Here is an 18,243-nt window from a genome sequence, read left to right as displayed (position 1 = left end):
CAGCCTGTATGTAAATTAATAATGTAACAGCAGTCATTTCACCTTCCTCTCAATTTCCCAGTTTCTTTCTCTTTGAGGTGTGTTTAAACTGATGTTTGCATTTCAAAGTATTGAAGGTGTCATGGCCGCTGGGCTACACGGTCTGAATTTTATTCCAAAAGGTATAAGCAGATCTGAATTGAATTTTGTTGGCTGCACAGATTAGCATCAGCTAACACAATAGCTTTAGATAATTGGCACATTCAGTTCTTGATTGTTGTGCGAAGTTGTCGGTGCGACGGGGATTGGCTATTTGCATTTGTTGATATCTTTACAAATCCGAACAGTAATTGACAAGTGTATGAAGTGTAGCGTACAGACGCTCCCCTACTTACGAACATTCGAGTTACGAACAACGGTACATACGAACATTTCTGCGCGTACAGTATGTCGAAAAATGTTCGGAAAGAAATGCTGTAAGTTAGATTTTGTATTGCGCGTAGTGCTTCTTTCCGCCACTAATACCGACGATTGGCGCTGTGAGAGCTCATTGGAGGCTGAGCAACGTGGCGAGGAGGAGGAGGAAGAAACGCCGGTCCCCATGAAGCAGGAAATAACTTTTGAAGCCGATTCCAGCGACGACGAAGAATCTCTCATGATATAAAATCCTCCTCCATCATCTCCTTAAGCATCGAGTACATCTTCCAAAAGTAAGTTAAACTTCATTTTATTTATCTTATTACGTACATGTACATACTGTGTGTGTCTCTCGCTCTCTCTCTCTCTAACATACGTAGTACAGTACAGTACTGTACGTAGTCTCTCCATTTCATTAAATGTTTTTTTCAGTACAAACCAATGCAGGTTACTTGTACAAGCCTTAAACATACTTATATAAACCTTCAATATACTTATATAGGCTTTAAACATAAATTATAATACAAAATATAGCACTGAAGCAACTTACGAACGATCGTCCGGAACGTAACTCGTTCGTAAGGTGGGGAGCGTCTGTATATCATAAAGTGTTACCTCCATAACTGAAAATGTTTTTTATTTTCTTTCTGGGTGAAATTAGGTGTTTAAAATATGCTGCACTGTCATTTTTGATTCTTCAGGTAATTGGATTGAAACACATCACAGCAGTTTTAAATTCAGAGAAAAATGCGTAACGTGTCCCCTTTAAATCAGCAGTGCCAAATTGTACTGTATATAGAAATGTGCCCTCATTTATCAGAAAAATACAGATGAGCATCTAAATATGTGTACATGAGAAACATAAAATTGAATATGCAATATAGTAGATGTAATATAACATGTTCACATTTGTGACGTTCCCTTTCAAGACTGGCATTAGCATAATGCAATACAAACGGTTTAAACATTATACTGCTGATGCAGGTTTTCACCGGCCTTTCCCGCTCTAATGAATGGAACGGTCAAAGGAACCTGGCAAGAGTTAGCAAAACACAGGTGATTGAAAACTACAAGACTTTGCTCAACGGCTCATCCCGATATATCATTGTTGTGGTCTTTTGGTGTGGAAATATCGACGTTGCATCTACTGCAGTTAAAAAAAAAATAAAAAAATTTGTACAACTCAGCTGTTTGAGCAGATTTGACCTCAGCTCTTTCCTTAAAATAGCTGCTTTGTTTTTTTTCCTCAATCATAAATAAATCAGCTGATGAAATAACAGCAAAGAGACAATTCATGATTTATTAACAATACATAGTGGTATAACGATTTAATAGGCTAATCACATTTTTTGTGGCCTAAAAACATCAAATAGAGTATAAAATTATTGTTTTGTACTTTTCTTTTGTCCTAAAAACATCCAATAGCTACAATACAAAATTATTGTAAATAAAGATAAAAGAAAAGCTTTCCATTGCCTTTGATAGGAATGTCGGCCCTGCCAACATGGCCGCCACGCACCACGTCTGTTAACACAATGTAGTCATGAACAGGAAGGTATGTTCTTGGAAAGTGGGAGAAAACTGGAGTACCCGATCGGACAATCACATCTGAACCCGTGATATCTCAACCGTGAGGTGGATATGGTACCCGGCCACCATGCCACCCTATAGTGTCTTCAAGAATTACTTTGTAAATTTAAAAAGTTAACATATAAAAATATAACGTATCCGTAGCGAAAATATACAGTCGCTGAAAATTGACAGTGACTATTACAAATCACCACAACAAAGAAGCATGAACAAGGTGCTTGCTCTCAGTGATTCATTTATTCATCATTCTCTCTAATTTGTAGCTGTTATTAATCAGACATGTTAAATGTGATTTAAAAGCAAACCAAAGAGCTTTCATTGTGGCTGAATTAGCTAAATTTCTAACAAAAGTTAAAACCCTTTCATTTGTTATTTTGTTTTGCCAAGTATTTAAAAGGAGCACCAAAGATGAGATAATTGATGACAGTAAACAAGCCTAATAATGATTAAATTAATTAATCCTGTTAAATGATATAAGTGTCGACACAGAAATGTGATCATCGAATGTGTGCATTGGCCTACTGCTATTTTTGTTGGTTGTTAGGGAACACACCGAAAACCTTTGTACAGTAGGGTGCAATATAATATTCACTTCCACTTACTTGGGTCAATTTGAACCAATTTTGGGTGGTTTTATAACAAAAATTGAAAACTGATTTTTTTTTTACCCAGCTGTTATGTGCACGGGAGGGTATAAAACTGCACTTCTGATATATTTTATGTCAAGGGGCAGCTATGATATATTTGAATTAGAAGACATGATTCCTTGTTTTCATATATATATATATATATGATTTCTCTCTAACTGGACATGATTATGATTAATCATGATTAAAGATACCCTTGGAGAAATACACTTTGGTCTCCATCAGATTTGGACTGAAGGTCCTAGATCTTTGTGACAAGGTGACTGACAAGCCTCTGGAGTTCTCGTGCACGAAGTCTGGTGGTCGCCAGCACCATCTCATGGTTTGCTTTCTCATTACTTTCATAATCTGTCACAGCCTTGTTGGTGATCAGCGAGAGACCCAAGACACGCATGCCACAATGACGAGCCGCCACCACTTCTGGAACTGTGCTCATACCTAAAGGGTCAAGGTAAGAAGGAGATTGAAATACAGCACGTGTGATTAAACCTTCTATAAATGTTCCTCCTGTTACACAGTACATACATGCCTATTGGAATTTCCAGGTCTCTCGTGTGCTCTTTACACTGGTCAAAAAGGTTGGAACTGCATTGCACTAAGTTGAGGTTTGAATCCGTATACGGTCATCTGCTTTAGGTTTGAAGGTCGACTATTGTAGTAGAGAAACATCCAACTTAAGGTCATCAGGGTTTAATTGAACCCCAGGGTTTCGGTGAATAAGTCTCAGGGATTCAGCAGAGGTCAAGACACACATCCGACACTGACTCATGATTCATGATGATACACCTCGCTTGGCCATCATTGGCTACAGGTGGTTATGCTACATTGCTTAGCCTATCTGTGCTGCAGGGAACCTGGTGCCGTCAGTAGTCGACTTGTGACTATTGTGAAGGTACGTTGCATGATTTAAAAAAATTTGTAATCCCTTTCATGTAAACTATGCCACCGTGCAAAAAAAAGAAATTGGTCGAAGGGATATGTGCAATATGAATTCACATGTATAATGGAATCTATGGTGTTCCACAGGGTACAATTCCGGGTCCTCTGCCATTTCCATTTGATCTGCTCACCCCCGGGTTTCATCTTAAGAAAACAGCTGTGGTTGTTTTAAAGTGCAGTGCTCTATAAATATAGAGTTGAGTGATGGGAGTCAGCGTACTAACTGCATGATTTGCAATGCCAAGTTGAAAAAAAAAAAAAGACCAAAATATATTATTTATTTTTTTAAATTGAAAAAATTAATTGGAAAAAAAAATCTTTGAATATGTGAATCGGCGGGTGCCAAACGTGGCCTATGTGATAAAAATAAAAAAGTGCAATACTGTACACTGTATATAAACATTACTTTGGAACATTTTAACATGATCTTTCTAATCATACAGCGGACTTTGATTTATTATTTATCTTCCAACGTAATTTATACATAAATCAGAATGTTCCATAGTTAAACTACTAATCACTACACTACACTAATGCTGTATTAATGTAGTAATTAATGTAAATATTTGAGGGCAACAAAATGTAATTACCAAATCATAATAATAATAAATGAGAAATAAATACAAACTGAGGTATCTTATGCAATGTTTTCTTTCGCCTCTGAGCAAACTCATCCACTGTGGGGAAGTTGTGTGAATTTTTTTTAAGGATCGTCACAACGCAGCTAAAACTGAATTTTTTGTTTACAAAACAGAAAACAATAACCCTACTTGATTTATAATGCACGACTTAACACATATAGACCAGCATTTGCATCTCGCATTGTTTCAATTTTCTCTACAGGAGAGCATGAAGGTTGTTTACTTACCAACAGCATCTGCCCCTAACTTCCGTAGGGTGTTGCACTCTGCGATGGTCTCATATGTTGGACCAGCCACCATACAGTAAACTCCTTCCTGCAGGAAGCTGCCACATTTCTGTTCATGTGCTGTCTGAACGGCCAAAGTCCTCAGATGTCGGTCGTAAGCATCTGACATGCACAGAAAACGCACGCCAAACCTGAAGAATGAGGCATAAAGATAAGAGGATAGAACCAAAGAGAGATTGTAGAGATACGATTAGATGAGATAAGAACTTATCCTGAACATTAAATGACATCACACACTTTTATTTGGCCCGCACTCCAATCAACACAGCAAAATGCAATGGGGCAGTATTTCATTTTGAAATGGCTTGGTCAGAACCATCAAAAAGCCCAAAACGGGTCACAATACTGCCTAGCTTTAAATAGACAATTTAAAGTTGGTGACCCACATCAGGCAATTTACTCTTGATGATCCGTACCAAATAGCAACAGACAGACTGCCAGCCCTGGTGTTCTTATCGAGAAATAAACAGCATTTTGAGGCACCACCACATGATTTTATTACAAACAGAATAGTGAGATTTTCAAGGAAGCAGCAGATTTCTTTTTTTGCTGCAGCTATATTATATTATTACAAAGAGAAACAAGCCCCATTCACTGCATTGGTGAATTTTGCTGTCAAAGACTCTTCACACTTTGCCTTTTTTAGCCACATGTACATATCATATGAAATTTTAAATATAGTGAAGTACAGACGCTCCCCTACTTACGAACATTCGAGTTACGAACAACGGTACATACGAACATGTCTGCGCGTACAGTATGTCGAAAAATGTTCGGAAAGAGATGCTGTAAGTTAGATTTTGTATGCGCGCCATTTTTCCGAGTAGTGCTTCTTTCCGCCGCTAATACCGACGCTAGGCGCTGTGAGAGCTCATTGGAGGCTGAGCAACGTGTCGAGGAGGAGGAGGAAGAAACGCCGGTCCCCATGAAGGAGGAAGTAACTTTTGAAGCCGATTTCAGCGACGACGAAGACCCTCTCATGATATAAAATCCTCCTCTTCCTCCTCCTCCTCCATCATCTCCTCAAGCATCGAGTACATCTTCCAAAAGTAAGTTAAACTTCATTTTATTTATCTTATTACGTACATGTACATACTGTGTGTGTCTCTCGCTCTCTCTCTAACATACGTAGTACAGTACAGTACTGTACGTATTCTCTCCATTTTATTAAAAGTTTTTTTCAGTACAAACCAATGCAGGTTACTTGTACAAGCCTTAAACATACTTATATAAACCTTCAATATACTTATATAGGCTTTAAACATAAATTATAATACAAAATATAGCACTGAAGCAACTTACGAACAAATTCACCTTACGAACGATCGCTCGGGAACGTAACTCGTTCGTAAGGTGGGGAGCGTCTGTATTATTGTAAAACACAAGATGTACTGTATTTGCTGCATGTATTTAGATGCAGTCGGTCACATCACACTCTGTATGGCGGACCTTAAAAATATGACAAACTGCATATTGCGTTGGATATTGTGTGTTACCTGTCATCATTGCGCCCAACCAATGGGCTCTGTCCACAAAAACCCGGAAGGTTGATGTGATCCTTGATGATCATAATATCCCCCACATTGTAGTTGCCATTGAGACCACCTGCCGCATTTGTCACAATCAGTGTTTCCACACCCAGCAGAGAGAAGACTCGCACAGGATATGTCACCTACAAAGCAAATCGGTCAGTGTAAAATGTCCAGTCTTCGATTAAATATGCGGAAAGCAGTTATTTTAACACTGTTAGAAATAAAAGTTACACTGTCAGAGTAAATTTCCTTGAGTGTTGGGGTGGATGCTAGGTGTAACCTCAATAGCACTATCTTGAGCGTTAAATTGATCATTGGAAAGGAGAAACGTTCCCCACTTTTCCAGCACGCTGGTGACATTTCAATAGCGATACATCCAGTAGTTGCTGTTGGGGCGGCGTGGATCAGTGGTAGAGTGGTTGTCTCCCCACCCTGTGAACGTAGGTTTGATCCCAGGCCGGTGTGACTATGTCATGGTATCCTTGAGCAAGATACTGAACCCCCAGTTGCTCCTGATATCGTGTCATCATCAACTCTATATAAATGAACTGCAATTTACCAGAGTAAAGTGTTGTATGAGTTTTTTTTTTTTAACACTGACACTAGTGCAATGCACTCATAACTGTTTAAACACAAGAGTTAAGTGTAGTTTGGCAGAATTAAATGTTTAACACTGACACTACTGTACTTTCAACACTACTCAGTGTTTACCAGTGTAGATTTTTAACACTACTGTATACAGCATTGGAGTAACACTGATAGCACTTTGAAAAGGGTCTGATTTACACTCATTAGTGTGGAAACAAACACTATTCTAGTGTTAGATTTAACATTCTCAGTGTTAATCTAACGCTGGCAATTTTGCAGGGAAGGTCCAATTTATGCTCTGATACTACCGATCATGATCTCATAAACACGTTCACTTGTAAATGAGAATTGGAGGGTGTGGTAAACTACTTCAGATTAATACACTGATATAGGTATAGCTTGATTAAAATGTGTAAACTAAAGAGGGCCGGTGTGAGCCATGAAACTCCACGGCTGAAAACAAGTCCTACTAAGGCCCTGGAATGGGTCAACAAAAACTCTGGTTCAGATCAGGTTCATGAACATCTATCAGTAATTCTATTTGTGTCAATGTTAAGACACAACTGCGTGTCTGCTTTCACCCCTCGGTGCTCATTTATGGATGAAAAACCTTTGAATATTTATGTAGGCTTCGCATGTATGTTAAACATGTATCACATTTTCTTGTTAACGTTTACTCATTAGAATATGCTTCGTTGGCTATATATTACCAATGTCACAAAGAATGGGACAAAGAGCAAAATCTGTCTAAAGTCCTAACTGAATACAAGAACTGCAATCATACATTTAACCTCCGTTAACTGTAAATATGAAACTGGGTTTTATGATATCATGGACTATGTGGAGAGATGAAAACGGTTGGCCGAAACCGAAAATCAAAAATGAAAAATGCTTGGCCGAAAAAAACGAAACGCGGGGAAAAAAATTATGCCAATTTTTTACTATCATTGCATTTATTAGAATTAATTCAATGATAATATTATTCTAAAATATGAATTTAGCACTGGCATTTTAACCAAGCACAATATAAATTGAAATGTGCACACACCGCAGACATGTTGGCTAATGGTACATTCAACACCAAACGAGGGTCGAGCATTTTCTGGCGGTGCAATTGCACCTTATAGTCAATGTAGTTCGCACAGGTGTGGGGGGGGCGGATGCGTGCGGACAAGGTGCATCGCACTTAAAATCCGCACATTCACATTTTCACCAACGTTTGCGAATAAATAAAGAAATTTCTTCGCACCAGCCAATTCGGCTTTGGGAACGGACTGCAAAGTCACAAACAGCGTCCTGTAAAGGTCTGTCGCCACCCGGAGATAGCGGTAAGTTTTTACTCGTTTAAAACCGTTGATAGCAATAGTGCTAGCATTAGCTAAAGTATTTAGCACCGCCACCGGGATGCCGGTGAAAAAGTGGGAGCGTTCGAGGGGCTCTTATAAAAAAAAAAAAAAAAAAAAGGGAAGGCGCTGCAGGACAAAGAGTTCTGTCTTTTTTTTGATCCGATCAAGTCAGCGAGAAGAAAAGGTTGCGTTCGCTGTTTAATTCAAATAGACGCTTGCTTGCAGCGATTTTTTTTGCTTGCGTCACCACAACCTATTTCGGCCATATTCTTTCGGCTTTAATTTTATTTCGACCGAAAATTTTAGGTGACTGAATATTCGGTGCATCGCTAGATTACACCATTGTATTTTAAGCCCTTCCACAGTTAACTATAGGCATATAATGATTAAATCTTACTTTTGACACCATGGCGATGTCATTTTTAATGAAATATTCATTTATATATATGTTTAGCGGTTTAGTTTTCTAAAACCCCGCATCTCTCTGTCGGCGAGCTGGCTGCAGTCTGCTGTTGGGGCTCGGCGTTTTTAAAACTCCTCTGAATAGCCATGCACAGCAAGCCATCAATTCTTCATCAAACATTTGAAACAAAACGGCTCCTTGCCGCAAGAAATCGTGGAGGAGGAGAGGGTAGCAAAGAAGAAAGAGAAAAAAAAAAACTCACCAGAGGAGGTCACAAACCAGCAACCTACTGCTTACAGGGTGAGCACACTAACCACTAGACCATTTGTTCAGTTAGGTTGAACAGCACAACAGTTTTACTTCTAGTTTACACAGCCAGAACCTTTTCTGAGATTTTAAGACGGCCAATTGTCATTTCATTGTACTTTGGCATTGCAAATGTGAAAGATAGTTGATTGCTTTGAATTCATTTGGACAGAATGTTGCTTGATAAAGGATACTTTTGTCACTAGCCCAATAAAGCCCATGGAGTTCTCAGGGAAAGTTGGCGTGCGTTTAGTCCGCAGAGGCGGTGCGGGGGTGGATCCGCTTCTAATGACGTCAAAAAGTGAAAACAGCTCATTTTCTCAGGTTGGGAGAGGCTGGTGCTTGGAGAGCAGAATGATCTAGAATTTCTCATAGCGGGGCGAATGTAGGAAAAACACCACTTTGGTGATGTTTTTCCTGAGGAACTGGCATTTTACCGTGGCTAAAAGCTTTGAAAAGTTGATTTTTCACATTGCTGTCCCTGTAATACATCACAAGCAATTTTTCTTCATGCAATGCTTACAGTGTGTAGGCTGTAGCCTTCATAGAAGTGGAATCGACCTTGCATGAAGACACACTCCCGGTCCCGCAGCTTCCCAAAAACCAGCTGACCAGCGTGACCTTCCACTAAACAGTGCACAAACAGTATAAGCATCAAACTTGATTTTTCTCTCACACATTTCTGCAAAAACAAAACAAAAATTACCAGTGCTAGTTGGGAAATGTGGGATGTCCTTATAAAGGAAAACTATTTTTTCCTCTGCTAAGTCAGCCAGTCCGCCCAGGCCTGACCCACAAATAATGGCTACTGTGGGCCTCTGCTTGGTTCGTGCTAGCAGCCAGTCAGCAGTCTCTTTGCAGTCATCATACCTAGATGTACAGTCACACGAAATAACATATTATTTTATTAAAATCTCAACACTCATCCTCATACAGCATGTTAGATTGTTACAAAACACACATTTCGTTGGCAAATTTGACATTTTTTCAAAAATCTATACTTTTGGTCAGGTTGGTTACGAATTATTGACTGGCTTTCTGATAATACAAAGATAATAGTTGAACAAACATGCGTTTTTGGGATCTTCTGAAAAGTGGCCATTTTGGAGGTACAAGGTTTTGGCCCGATGCCAGCGATTTACAATAAGAGTTCTAGAGTAAAGTAAGGGGAATATTAAGTACCAAAAAAAAATATATATATACATGCAAAAATACACAAAATAAAGCTGTAAGAATGATGATGCAACTAAGCCCTTGCACCCTCCATTTTCATGGCGAATTCTGAAAATGACAACATCTATGCCAAGTCCCACCCACATTATATAATACAGGATACAAGCTTTCGGAATTTAGTGCAGCCTATCTATTTAGTAGGGATGTTCGAGACCACTTTTTTCAGACCGATACCAGTAGGAATAGACCTACTCAACTCTTGTGTAGTCACCAATACCGATACCACTAGTACTTCTGATACATTACAAAAAACAAAAAAAAAAAAAAAGGCTTATATAATCCCTATTGAGTATTTATTGTTAAAATTGCATGAAATTAATTGCAAACTCGAATTCCTTATTGTAAAACAACCACAAGAGGGTGGGCCGATACTAGTATCAGTTGCCGTCTCGAGTACCGATAGCATGAAATCAGGAATGTTATCAGGACGGTGCAGATACCTGGTATTGATACTCACACATCCCTACCATATAGGATAACTGCTTTTATTTGGGGGAATTCCCTCTTATGTGAATGGAAAGTATGAGCCAAGGAATTCACCCAAAATGGCCAACTTCCTGTTCAATATCAGTGATTGATCCTTGAGACTTTTTTTTGTGCATTATCTCATGATAAACATGGTGACTGAAATCCATGCCTATCGGCCAAACGTCTGCCTGGGGCTCTTTTTTTCTTCTTCTTTTTTCACCGCAGGGTGTATGTCGATAACTTTTAGGGACCCCTTAAATACATCTATTACTAGGACACATGGATTTAAAAAAAACTGGAAGGTTTTTAATGCATGTCTATGTCATTCTCTATGCCTCCCAAAGTGCTGACTGGTATAAAATTAATGATAAAAACAGCATTTCCAAAAAGGCACTGTCTGGTGCTTTGGCCCTAAATATTTGACTGTAGTTGAGTTGTACAGTATAAAAGTATAGTGTAGTGGTATCGTGCCTTTTGTGCTGGGTGAATGGATGAACTCTGGGTAACTACCTCAAATCTTTCTCAAGTCTTGTTTTAAATGTGATGTCATGCTATATTGTGCTAATGTTCATTTTTTTGCACATGCAGTTTAAAAACAGTAATCTTAGAAGAAATTAGTAGTGATGGGTCAAAAAGTGCCACCAGGCCCACCAGGCACCTCACGACCCTCTCCGCTCCCCCCACGACCTTCCCCCCTTCCCCGCCACCCACCACAACCCAGCCCCCGCCGCCCCCAAAATCCCCAGACTGAATGTTGAGGAGTTGGTGACTGTAAGGTGTCATTTCATGTGGTCTGCTCGATCCTGCTGGCAGCAACTGGGTTCCTGACTATAAAAACACAACCATTAGTTACAAATTGCCAACCTGAAAATCTATCTATCTTACTGCTGTATACTGCTATCTGAACGTGTGTTGATTGGGTCTTTTTTTATTTTTATTTTTAATTTTTTTTCTGGAGAGCTTAGAATAGTAATTTTACCGATTTGACATTTCATCATCATTGCTCTCTCTTTTTTTTTTTTATATATATATTTTTTTATTCATTTTTATTTTGTATGTGGGTGAGTATGCGTATGTGCATGTGCGTGTGTGCGTGCGTGTGAGTGTGTATTCATTAGTTCACCTAAAACCTATTAAAAAATCCCATACCGTTCACCTAAAGCGTGAAGCCGTCAGGAGACCCGAGGAAGGACCAAAGAAAAGAAAATAAAGTGAAATCCAGCACCGACCAGACACCACCCACTGTTTGTTCTGTGTTGATTGGGTCTTGACGTCACATGACATCACTCCTGTATTTGAATTGGATTATGGGCCCAGTTAATGTGGCCCCATGGCTGTCTATTGAAAGCAGCTTGGGACATGCGCACTGTGATTTGAGTGGCTCATCCACTTCAACAAGCCCTCATGGGGCTATTTCAGTTCTTCCTGTTTAGAAAGTTAGACCATTGAACTTGGCTTTGTATTATAAATATATGTTTATAACAAAATTATCTTACAACCATGAGTGGTATTTATTTGAATATTATTATTCTTGATCAAATAAAATTGTATAAATTATTAGCTATAAAGAAGACCAATTATGAGCCTGCATAGTGCTCAACACCGCCATCTGGTGGGGGCCCCGCCCCACTGGCCCTAAATGCAGAGACATCACTATGTGTTAGCGCAGAGGTGGGCAATCTTGGTCCTCAAGGGCCGGAGTCCTGCAGGTTTGGGAGGTTTCTCACTTCCAACACAAGCTGATTCCAATCAACAGGATCGTTATCAGGCTTATGCAGAGCTTGCTGTTGAGCTGATTATATATCAGCTGTGTTGGAGAAGGACAACATGCAAAACCTGCAGGACTCCGGCCCTCGATGCCCACCTCTGTGTTCGTGTGATTGATGAAGAGACAAGAAAATCCGTGTCAATATTGTCTTAGTTGTCCTGGTGGAACTTGGTCAATTTCCCATGATCAATAACGTTTATTCGTGGAGTTGAAAAAACAAAACAAAAAACAAAATTGTGTTCCCCTATGACAACGCACTCCCTCTGTCCAATGTTTTTTTTTTCCTTCTGAAATGACAAAAAGTTTTGATTTAGAAGTACAGTGACATATAACAGAACCCAAGTTTGACAAAATTGTTTATTAGTGTAGCAATTAAGTAAAAAAAAAAAAAAAAATCCTATTTCAGTAAGGCAAAGGTGCATACATGCAAGCTAATACAGGAAGAGTTTTTTTTTGTGTGTGAAAAATTCTTCATGAACACAATCAATGTTAATATCAGGATCTTTTCTTAAAGGTGCATTGTACCGTTTAAAAAGGTAATATTAAAGCTTTTTCTACATCATGCATGCTCCACCAATGCCCAGATGAGTACGAAGAGCCCTGAGTGTGCTACTCTGACTGCATCCATCAGCTTTTATCTTCCCTTTATAGTAGAGTGTGCGCGGACCCGCACACTTCACAGTTTCTTTGGGGGAGGGGAGGGGTGTTGCCTGTTTTAAAATGATTCCTTTGACCGCACAACCTGACAATCTTAGAAGTCTGACGGTTTAAAGGCATTTTTCCATTTCAATTTAGGTATCTGTGCTTAATAACGACAATCCATTATGACATATGAGAAAGTGATTAAACAGGTAATTTGCCCTTCACGTTTAAGCGAGGTGTTAATTGGCAGCGTTGTACGCGCTGTACGCTGAATCATCACACTGTTGTAATGAATGACTGCAGCTCCCTTTGTTTAAGATGCCAACGTTTTCTTTAATCAGTGATTCATAAACTCAGGGAACTGATGTAAGCAGCTGTGCTCATCATTCTGCTATAAAAGTTCAATACTGCAAGATCAGTGTGTGCTTACAGTAGATTCACAGGAACATGTGATACAATAAATGCGAATGTGAAACTAAAGACATGAGATTGTTTGCCAGTTTGCTCTTGAAATTGTTCAACTGCAATTACACAGTCAAATTGAAGATTAACCAACACGAGTAACCATCACGTGACAAGAAGTGCTTGAAAAACATGATTAACTCATTCACTGCCATTGACGGCTATAGACGTCAAAAATTCATTTGAACTATTTCTGTTAGTTTAACATTTTTTCCCGCTTTTGTTAACAAGAGTATGAAAACCTAGAATTTTTTTTTATTGTACATTTAGAACAGATATAAAATTTGTCAACTAGTGAAGTCATGCGATTAATTATGATTACAAATTTTAATCCCCTGACGCCCTTAGGTTTTAATAATCTTTTCTTAAAAAATATATAAATTAAAAATGAAATAAAATAAATTACAATTACTTTTTTTTAAAAGGCGATTAAACGTTTTCGTAATTAATCGCATGACTTCACTAGTTAACTCACAATTAAGCAAAAAATTTGTATCTGTTCTAAATATACAATATTTTTTCTAGGTTCTATACTCTTGTTAACAAAAGTGGGAAAAACATTTTAAACAAACAGAAATAGTTCAAATGAATTTTTGACGTCTATAGCCGTCAATGGCAGTGAATGAGTTAAATGCAAACCTTATTTTCTCAGAGGACATATTAGAAAATACCAAAGAAAATAGGACACTGTAAGACAGCTATTCCCTGACTTTTTGGCCCAAGTTTCAAATTAGAGACTAACAAAAATTATTAATTGCCATAAAATTAATACAGAGTATATAAAGATTCATGTTGATAGAAGCAGCATCCGTGATTTAATTTCAACAATATATAAAAATCATCTGCCAGGAAAATTCAGTATGTGCTTTTGATCAATACATGTTACATTTCCTTGTCCTCTGAGACAATAAAGCTACTGTCCTTTAGCTTTTACACAACAGCAACTTAAGAGATACTTACACATACGCCGTGCTGTCTCCATTTGAGTGTAAAACATTTTATAATAGGATCTGTACACATTGCTGTGTTTCTTATCGTATTTTATAACTCCGGCTACTAGCCTAGGACACTACATTTGGTACATTCTAATTAAATCCAGCACAAAAACTTAATGAAAGAGGGCCCTTTACAAACATGCATCCATCCTTTCATTTTCCGAACCAAGCCAGCTGGGATAGGCTCCAGCGCACCCCGTGACCCTTGTGAGGACTAGCGGTTAAGGAAATGGATGGATGGATGGACAAGTAAATCCGCTTTATGTTCAACTAAACAAGCCCTGATTTCACACTGGGTTATCCTAAAGCACGACTCAGCATAAATGACCTCATCGAGGTAGTTGCTCTGACCACGGGAAATGTTTTTTTTTCTTTTTCCTTATTATTAGTATTATTGTTATAGTTATTACTATTACTATTATTGTTTTTATTTTTAAATGCAATTTTCAATGTGTGTGGCATAATAGCATGAGTAATTCAAACTCAAACCAATGCAGCCTTGTTATTCATATTAAAATACAACAAATACATGATTTATTAAGCAATATTTGTTTAATTAGGATTTATGCTTTTCATAAAAGTAAAAAAAAAAAAAACAGTTATTCTTGACGGAAACAAATACATCAAATAAATTATACATTTTTCAAAAATGTTGCTGGTTTAATTGTACTCCAATTTTGGAGTTATCCATATCATTTTTGCAACATTGTTTTGGGGGAGGGGGTGGTGGGTGCTGAAAGATTTGTCTGATGTAAATGTTTTCCTTGGCTCAGGAAAAGTTGGGGAACCACTGATGTTTTGGTGATTTATAGTTTAAATGGAAAAAACAAAATAAAAAACAAAAGCGTATTTGACGTCAGAGCTGGCGGGCGGCCCTAGAGCTCTCCGTGGTGCTGTCAGTGATCCCGGCTTTAAGCGCTCGGCTCGGTAACTTGAGCGGGTCACGTCTCGGGCGGTTGCTATTAGGATATGCAGCTACAAGAAGTGCACCAGAAAGTCTCGGTTAACCTGTTTCAACGCGAAGTTTTCCATATTATTACAAGTCATTCGACTTTTTTTTTTGTGCTGCCTGTTTGGAAAGGGCCAGTCAGTAGCCCATCTGTTGTACTTGGCGAATAATCTCCGCGGTGCGGTAAATGCATTAATGTAAATAAGATCAGTGTTGAAAAAATAAAATCTGTTGTTGTTAGGAGAGCTGATCGATCGTGTATTGATTGATTGGTTCACTGCACCCGTCGTTTTAAAATTATATGCGCCTCACGGTAATTCCTACCTGCACGGAACGGAGATACAGGACGGCACCTCCATGTCCTCTTGGTGAGCGGAACTAATCGATTGACGGGATGCAATTTGGGTACAGTCTTGCCGAGTTTCACTTCCCAGTCTTTTAAGATGAGTGAGTCGAAGGCAGACGCTGGACGTTGTGACGCTATTAGGCATGGAGTAAAGGGGCGGAGCCAATCACCCTATCCATGGAACTGAAGTTGAGATCCAGTTTTAATCTACCAGGCTGGGCGGCTCATTGAAGAGAAGAGGTGGCAAAATGAATCACTGTTGTCATTCAGTATCAGTTGCCACAGATTGTTTAAAGAAACATAGTAGGCCTACTTTGAATATGCATGATTCAACTACTTAAAGTAAAATAAATAAATAAATAAATAAAACAGTAGGGCCAGTTAACTTGTAACATTATATATATATATATATATATATATATATATATATATATATATTTGTTTCTCGAACTTTGAACTATTTTGACTTCGATACTGCGATACAACTAGGCAAGCTTTAAATGTCTACCATTTAAAGTAATGGCATGGAAAATCCCTGTGTTAGACAAACAGAAAATACCTGACTTAATATTAAAAATATGGAGTGAAATGTTACAATTGACACCATAGGCTCACCCGTCCCTACGGGAAAGAGAGTGCATTGGCTCTCCCTGTTACACGGTTGGTATGGATGAGGACCCAAATGTGGGGAAGCAGTGAGGTAAGGCAGGTTATCTAAATAGAGAAAGCAGTCAGGAATGCAATTTGGAATAAATATATATATATAACTAAAAAAAAAAAGCTGAAGTCTAAAAGGCATATACAAAGTAACAAACACTGGCAATAGACTCACCATGACAGGCAATGTGACGAGGACAATGAGCTGACAAGAACAAGGTACGTAACTAAATACAAGCATAGTGTATAAATTGCTGAGGGAGCTGATTGGTTGACACAAGGAAATGGGTTGACGAGCACGGGTGGAACAAAAAAATCTTAACGAGACTGACATGGAAAACAATAACAAAACAAAATCAACAACAAACCCAGATTATGACATTCTCCTCTCCTTGCCCCTGATATTCAGTCCAGGGTGTAGTGAAGTCAACTGGACTAAATTCTAGCTCTAGTTCTAGCTCACCAGGACAACAGGAAATCAAACCATAATTTGAGTAACTGAGTGTAATCCGTTTTACTACACTTATTGCTAGGGCTTGTGATTTGTTCCAGGGTGTCTTGGTGGAACACAAGGAATTTATTGGATTAGGTCTCTGGGAAAATGTACTTAAAGAATCGGAAGTGACCATTTGCACTCCAAAAATGCATGAAGTGGATTGGAGGATTAATTAAAAAATTCCTGGACTGCCATCACTGAGCGGGCAGTCGAATCTCCTGTGTAGTTCCACTTACCCTACAATTGACCCGAATTCAACACGTGCACTCACTCACTCACTCACTCACTCACTCACTCACTCACTCACTCACTCACTCACTCACTCACTCACTCACTCACCTACATGCACTGGGGCAGTATTGTAACGTAACAGTGGACAGACACTTTGTTACTCTACTTAAGAGTACCCTGATATATAAATTTTCATATTTAAATCATTTCAAATATATAGAAAAATAAATCCAAAAGGCACAAAAGGGTAGTGCCAAACAAATAACAACAGAGAACTCTTTCAATGTTTGTAATTGGAATGAATACACGTCAGACGCGTATTTAGGCCATTTTTGGTATAGCACCCCCAAACTGAATAATAGCACCCCCACATTTTTAGAGTAAATAGATATATTTTTACTCTGTGTTCTTTTTAACAAGCTAGAAACTTATAGCTATAATATATATATATATGATATATATATATATAAATTTTTGGAGCGAGAAGTAACCCAACCCACAACAAGCTACCGATCACATAACCCCCTAACCCCCTCAAGACAGAACGTCGTGTGTACGTGCTATGTGCGTGAGACATAAGTACATTCTCGAAGCCGATTGGCTGTCATGGCATGATGTGAGTTTTCCTTTTTTTTTTTTTTTTTTTGGGGAGAGCTCAGTATTGATCATTTGACATGTCATCATCATTGTTTTCCCTTTTTTTTAAATTATTATTATTATTATTATTTTTTTTTTTAGAAAAGAAAGAAAAGCGAAGCCCAGCACCGACCAGACACCACCCACCGGGCAACTAACCAGAGTCCTTCACCAACCCCAGAGACATCTAAATTCCAACAAATCAGGGAGACCTCAAGGGCCCGAAGGAGAAACTGAGGAAAGGTAGAAAGGACAGACGAAGCAGAGTGAGATCCACAGACACCCGCCTCCACCGAATCAATGACCTGAGGGAGAAACAAATTGTGTCTGAGTTTCGATAGATGCTGGTGTGGTGGATCTGGCATGCATGAAAATCTCCACCAAAGAGGGGAGCCGTCGACCCCCGCCAGGACAGAGCAAGCGCAACACCTCAGGGCCCCCCAGGCCGCGGCAGCGCCAAAGGACGACCCCCGGGCCCCGCAGGGGCCACCGGCCGGAGAGCAAACCCAGGAGCAGGAGCGCCCCCCACCCCAACGCGGCCCGTGCCCCCAACCCAACGCAGCAGGACGGGGCACTGCAGGCCCACCAGGCACCCCACCGGCCCACAACCCTCACTCCCCCCACGACCCCCCGCCCCCTCCCACCCCCGCCATCCACCCCAACCCAGCCCCAACCGCCCCCAGGT

The 18,243-nt window shown here is 39.2% G+C and overlaps 1 protein-coding gene across 1 annotated transcript; it reads right to left on the bottom strand.

Annotated features, from left to right (window-relative positions):
- Positions 1-1,682: 1,682 nt before the first annotated feature.
- Positions 1,683-15,663, bottom strand: pnp6 (purine nucleoside phosphorylase 6). Its single transcript, XM_077569571.1, has 6 exons — positions 15,517-15,663; positions 9,382-9,545; positions 9,199-9,302; positions 5,997-6,172; positions 4,441-4,631; positions 1,683-3,071 (listed from the first exon to the last, which is right to left on the bottom strand). The coding sequence occupies exons 1-6, from the start codon at positions 15,549-15,551 to the stop codon at positions 2,875-2,877; spliced, it is 867 nt and encodes a 288-aa protein (XP_077425697.1). The 5' UTR covers positions 15,552-15,663; the 3' UTR covers positions 1,683-2,874.
- Positions 15,664-18,243: the final 2,580 nt, after the last annotated feature.

The sequence above is a fragment of the Vanacampus margaritifer genome, chromosome 6 (assembly GCF_051991255.1).
Source record: "Vanacampus margaritifer isolate UIUO_Vmar chromosome 6, RoL_Vmar_1.0, whole genome shotgun sequence".
NCBI classification, from domain to species: Eukaryota; Metazoa; Chordata; class Actinopteri; order Syngnathiformes; family Syngnathidae; genus Vanacampus; species Vanacampus margaritifer.
The sequence above is the reverse complement of the archived record's forward strand: the minus strand, read 5'-3'. Positions and strand labels throughout refer to the sequence as shown.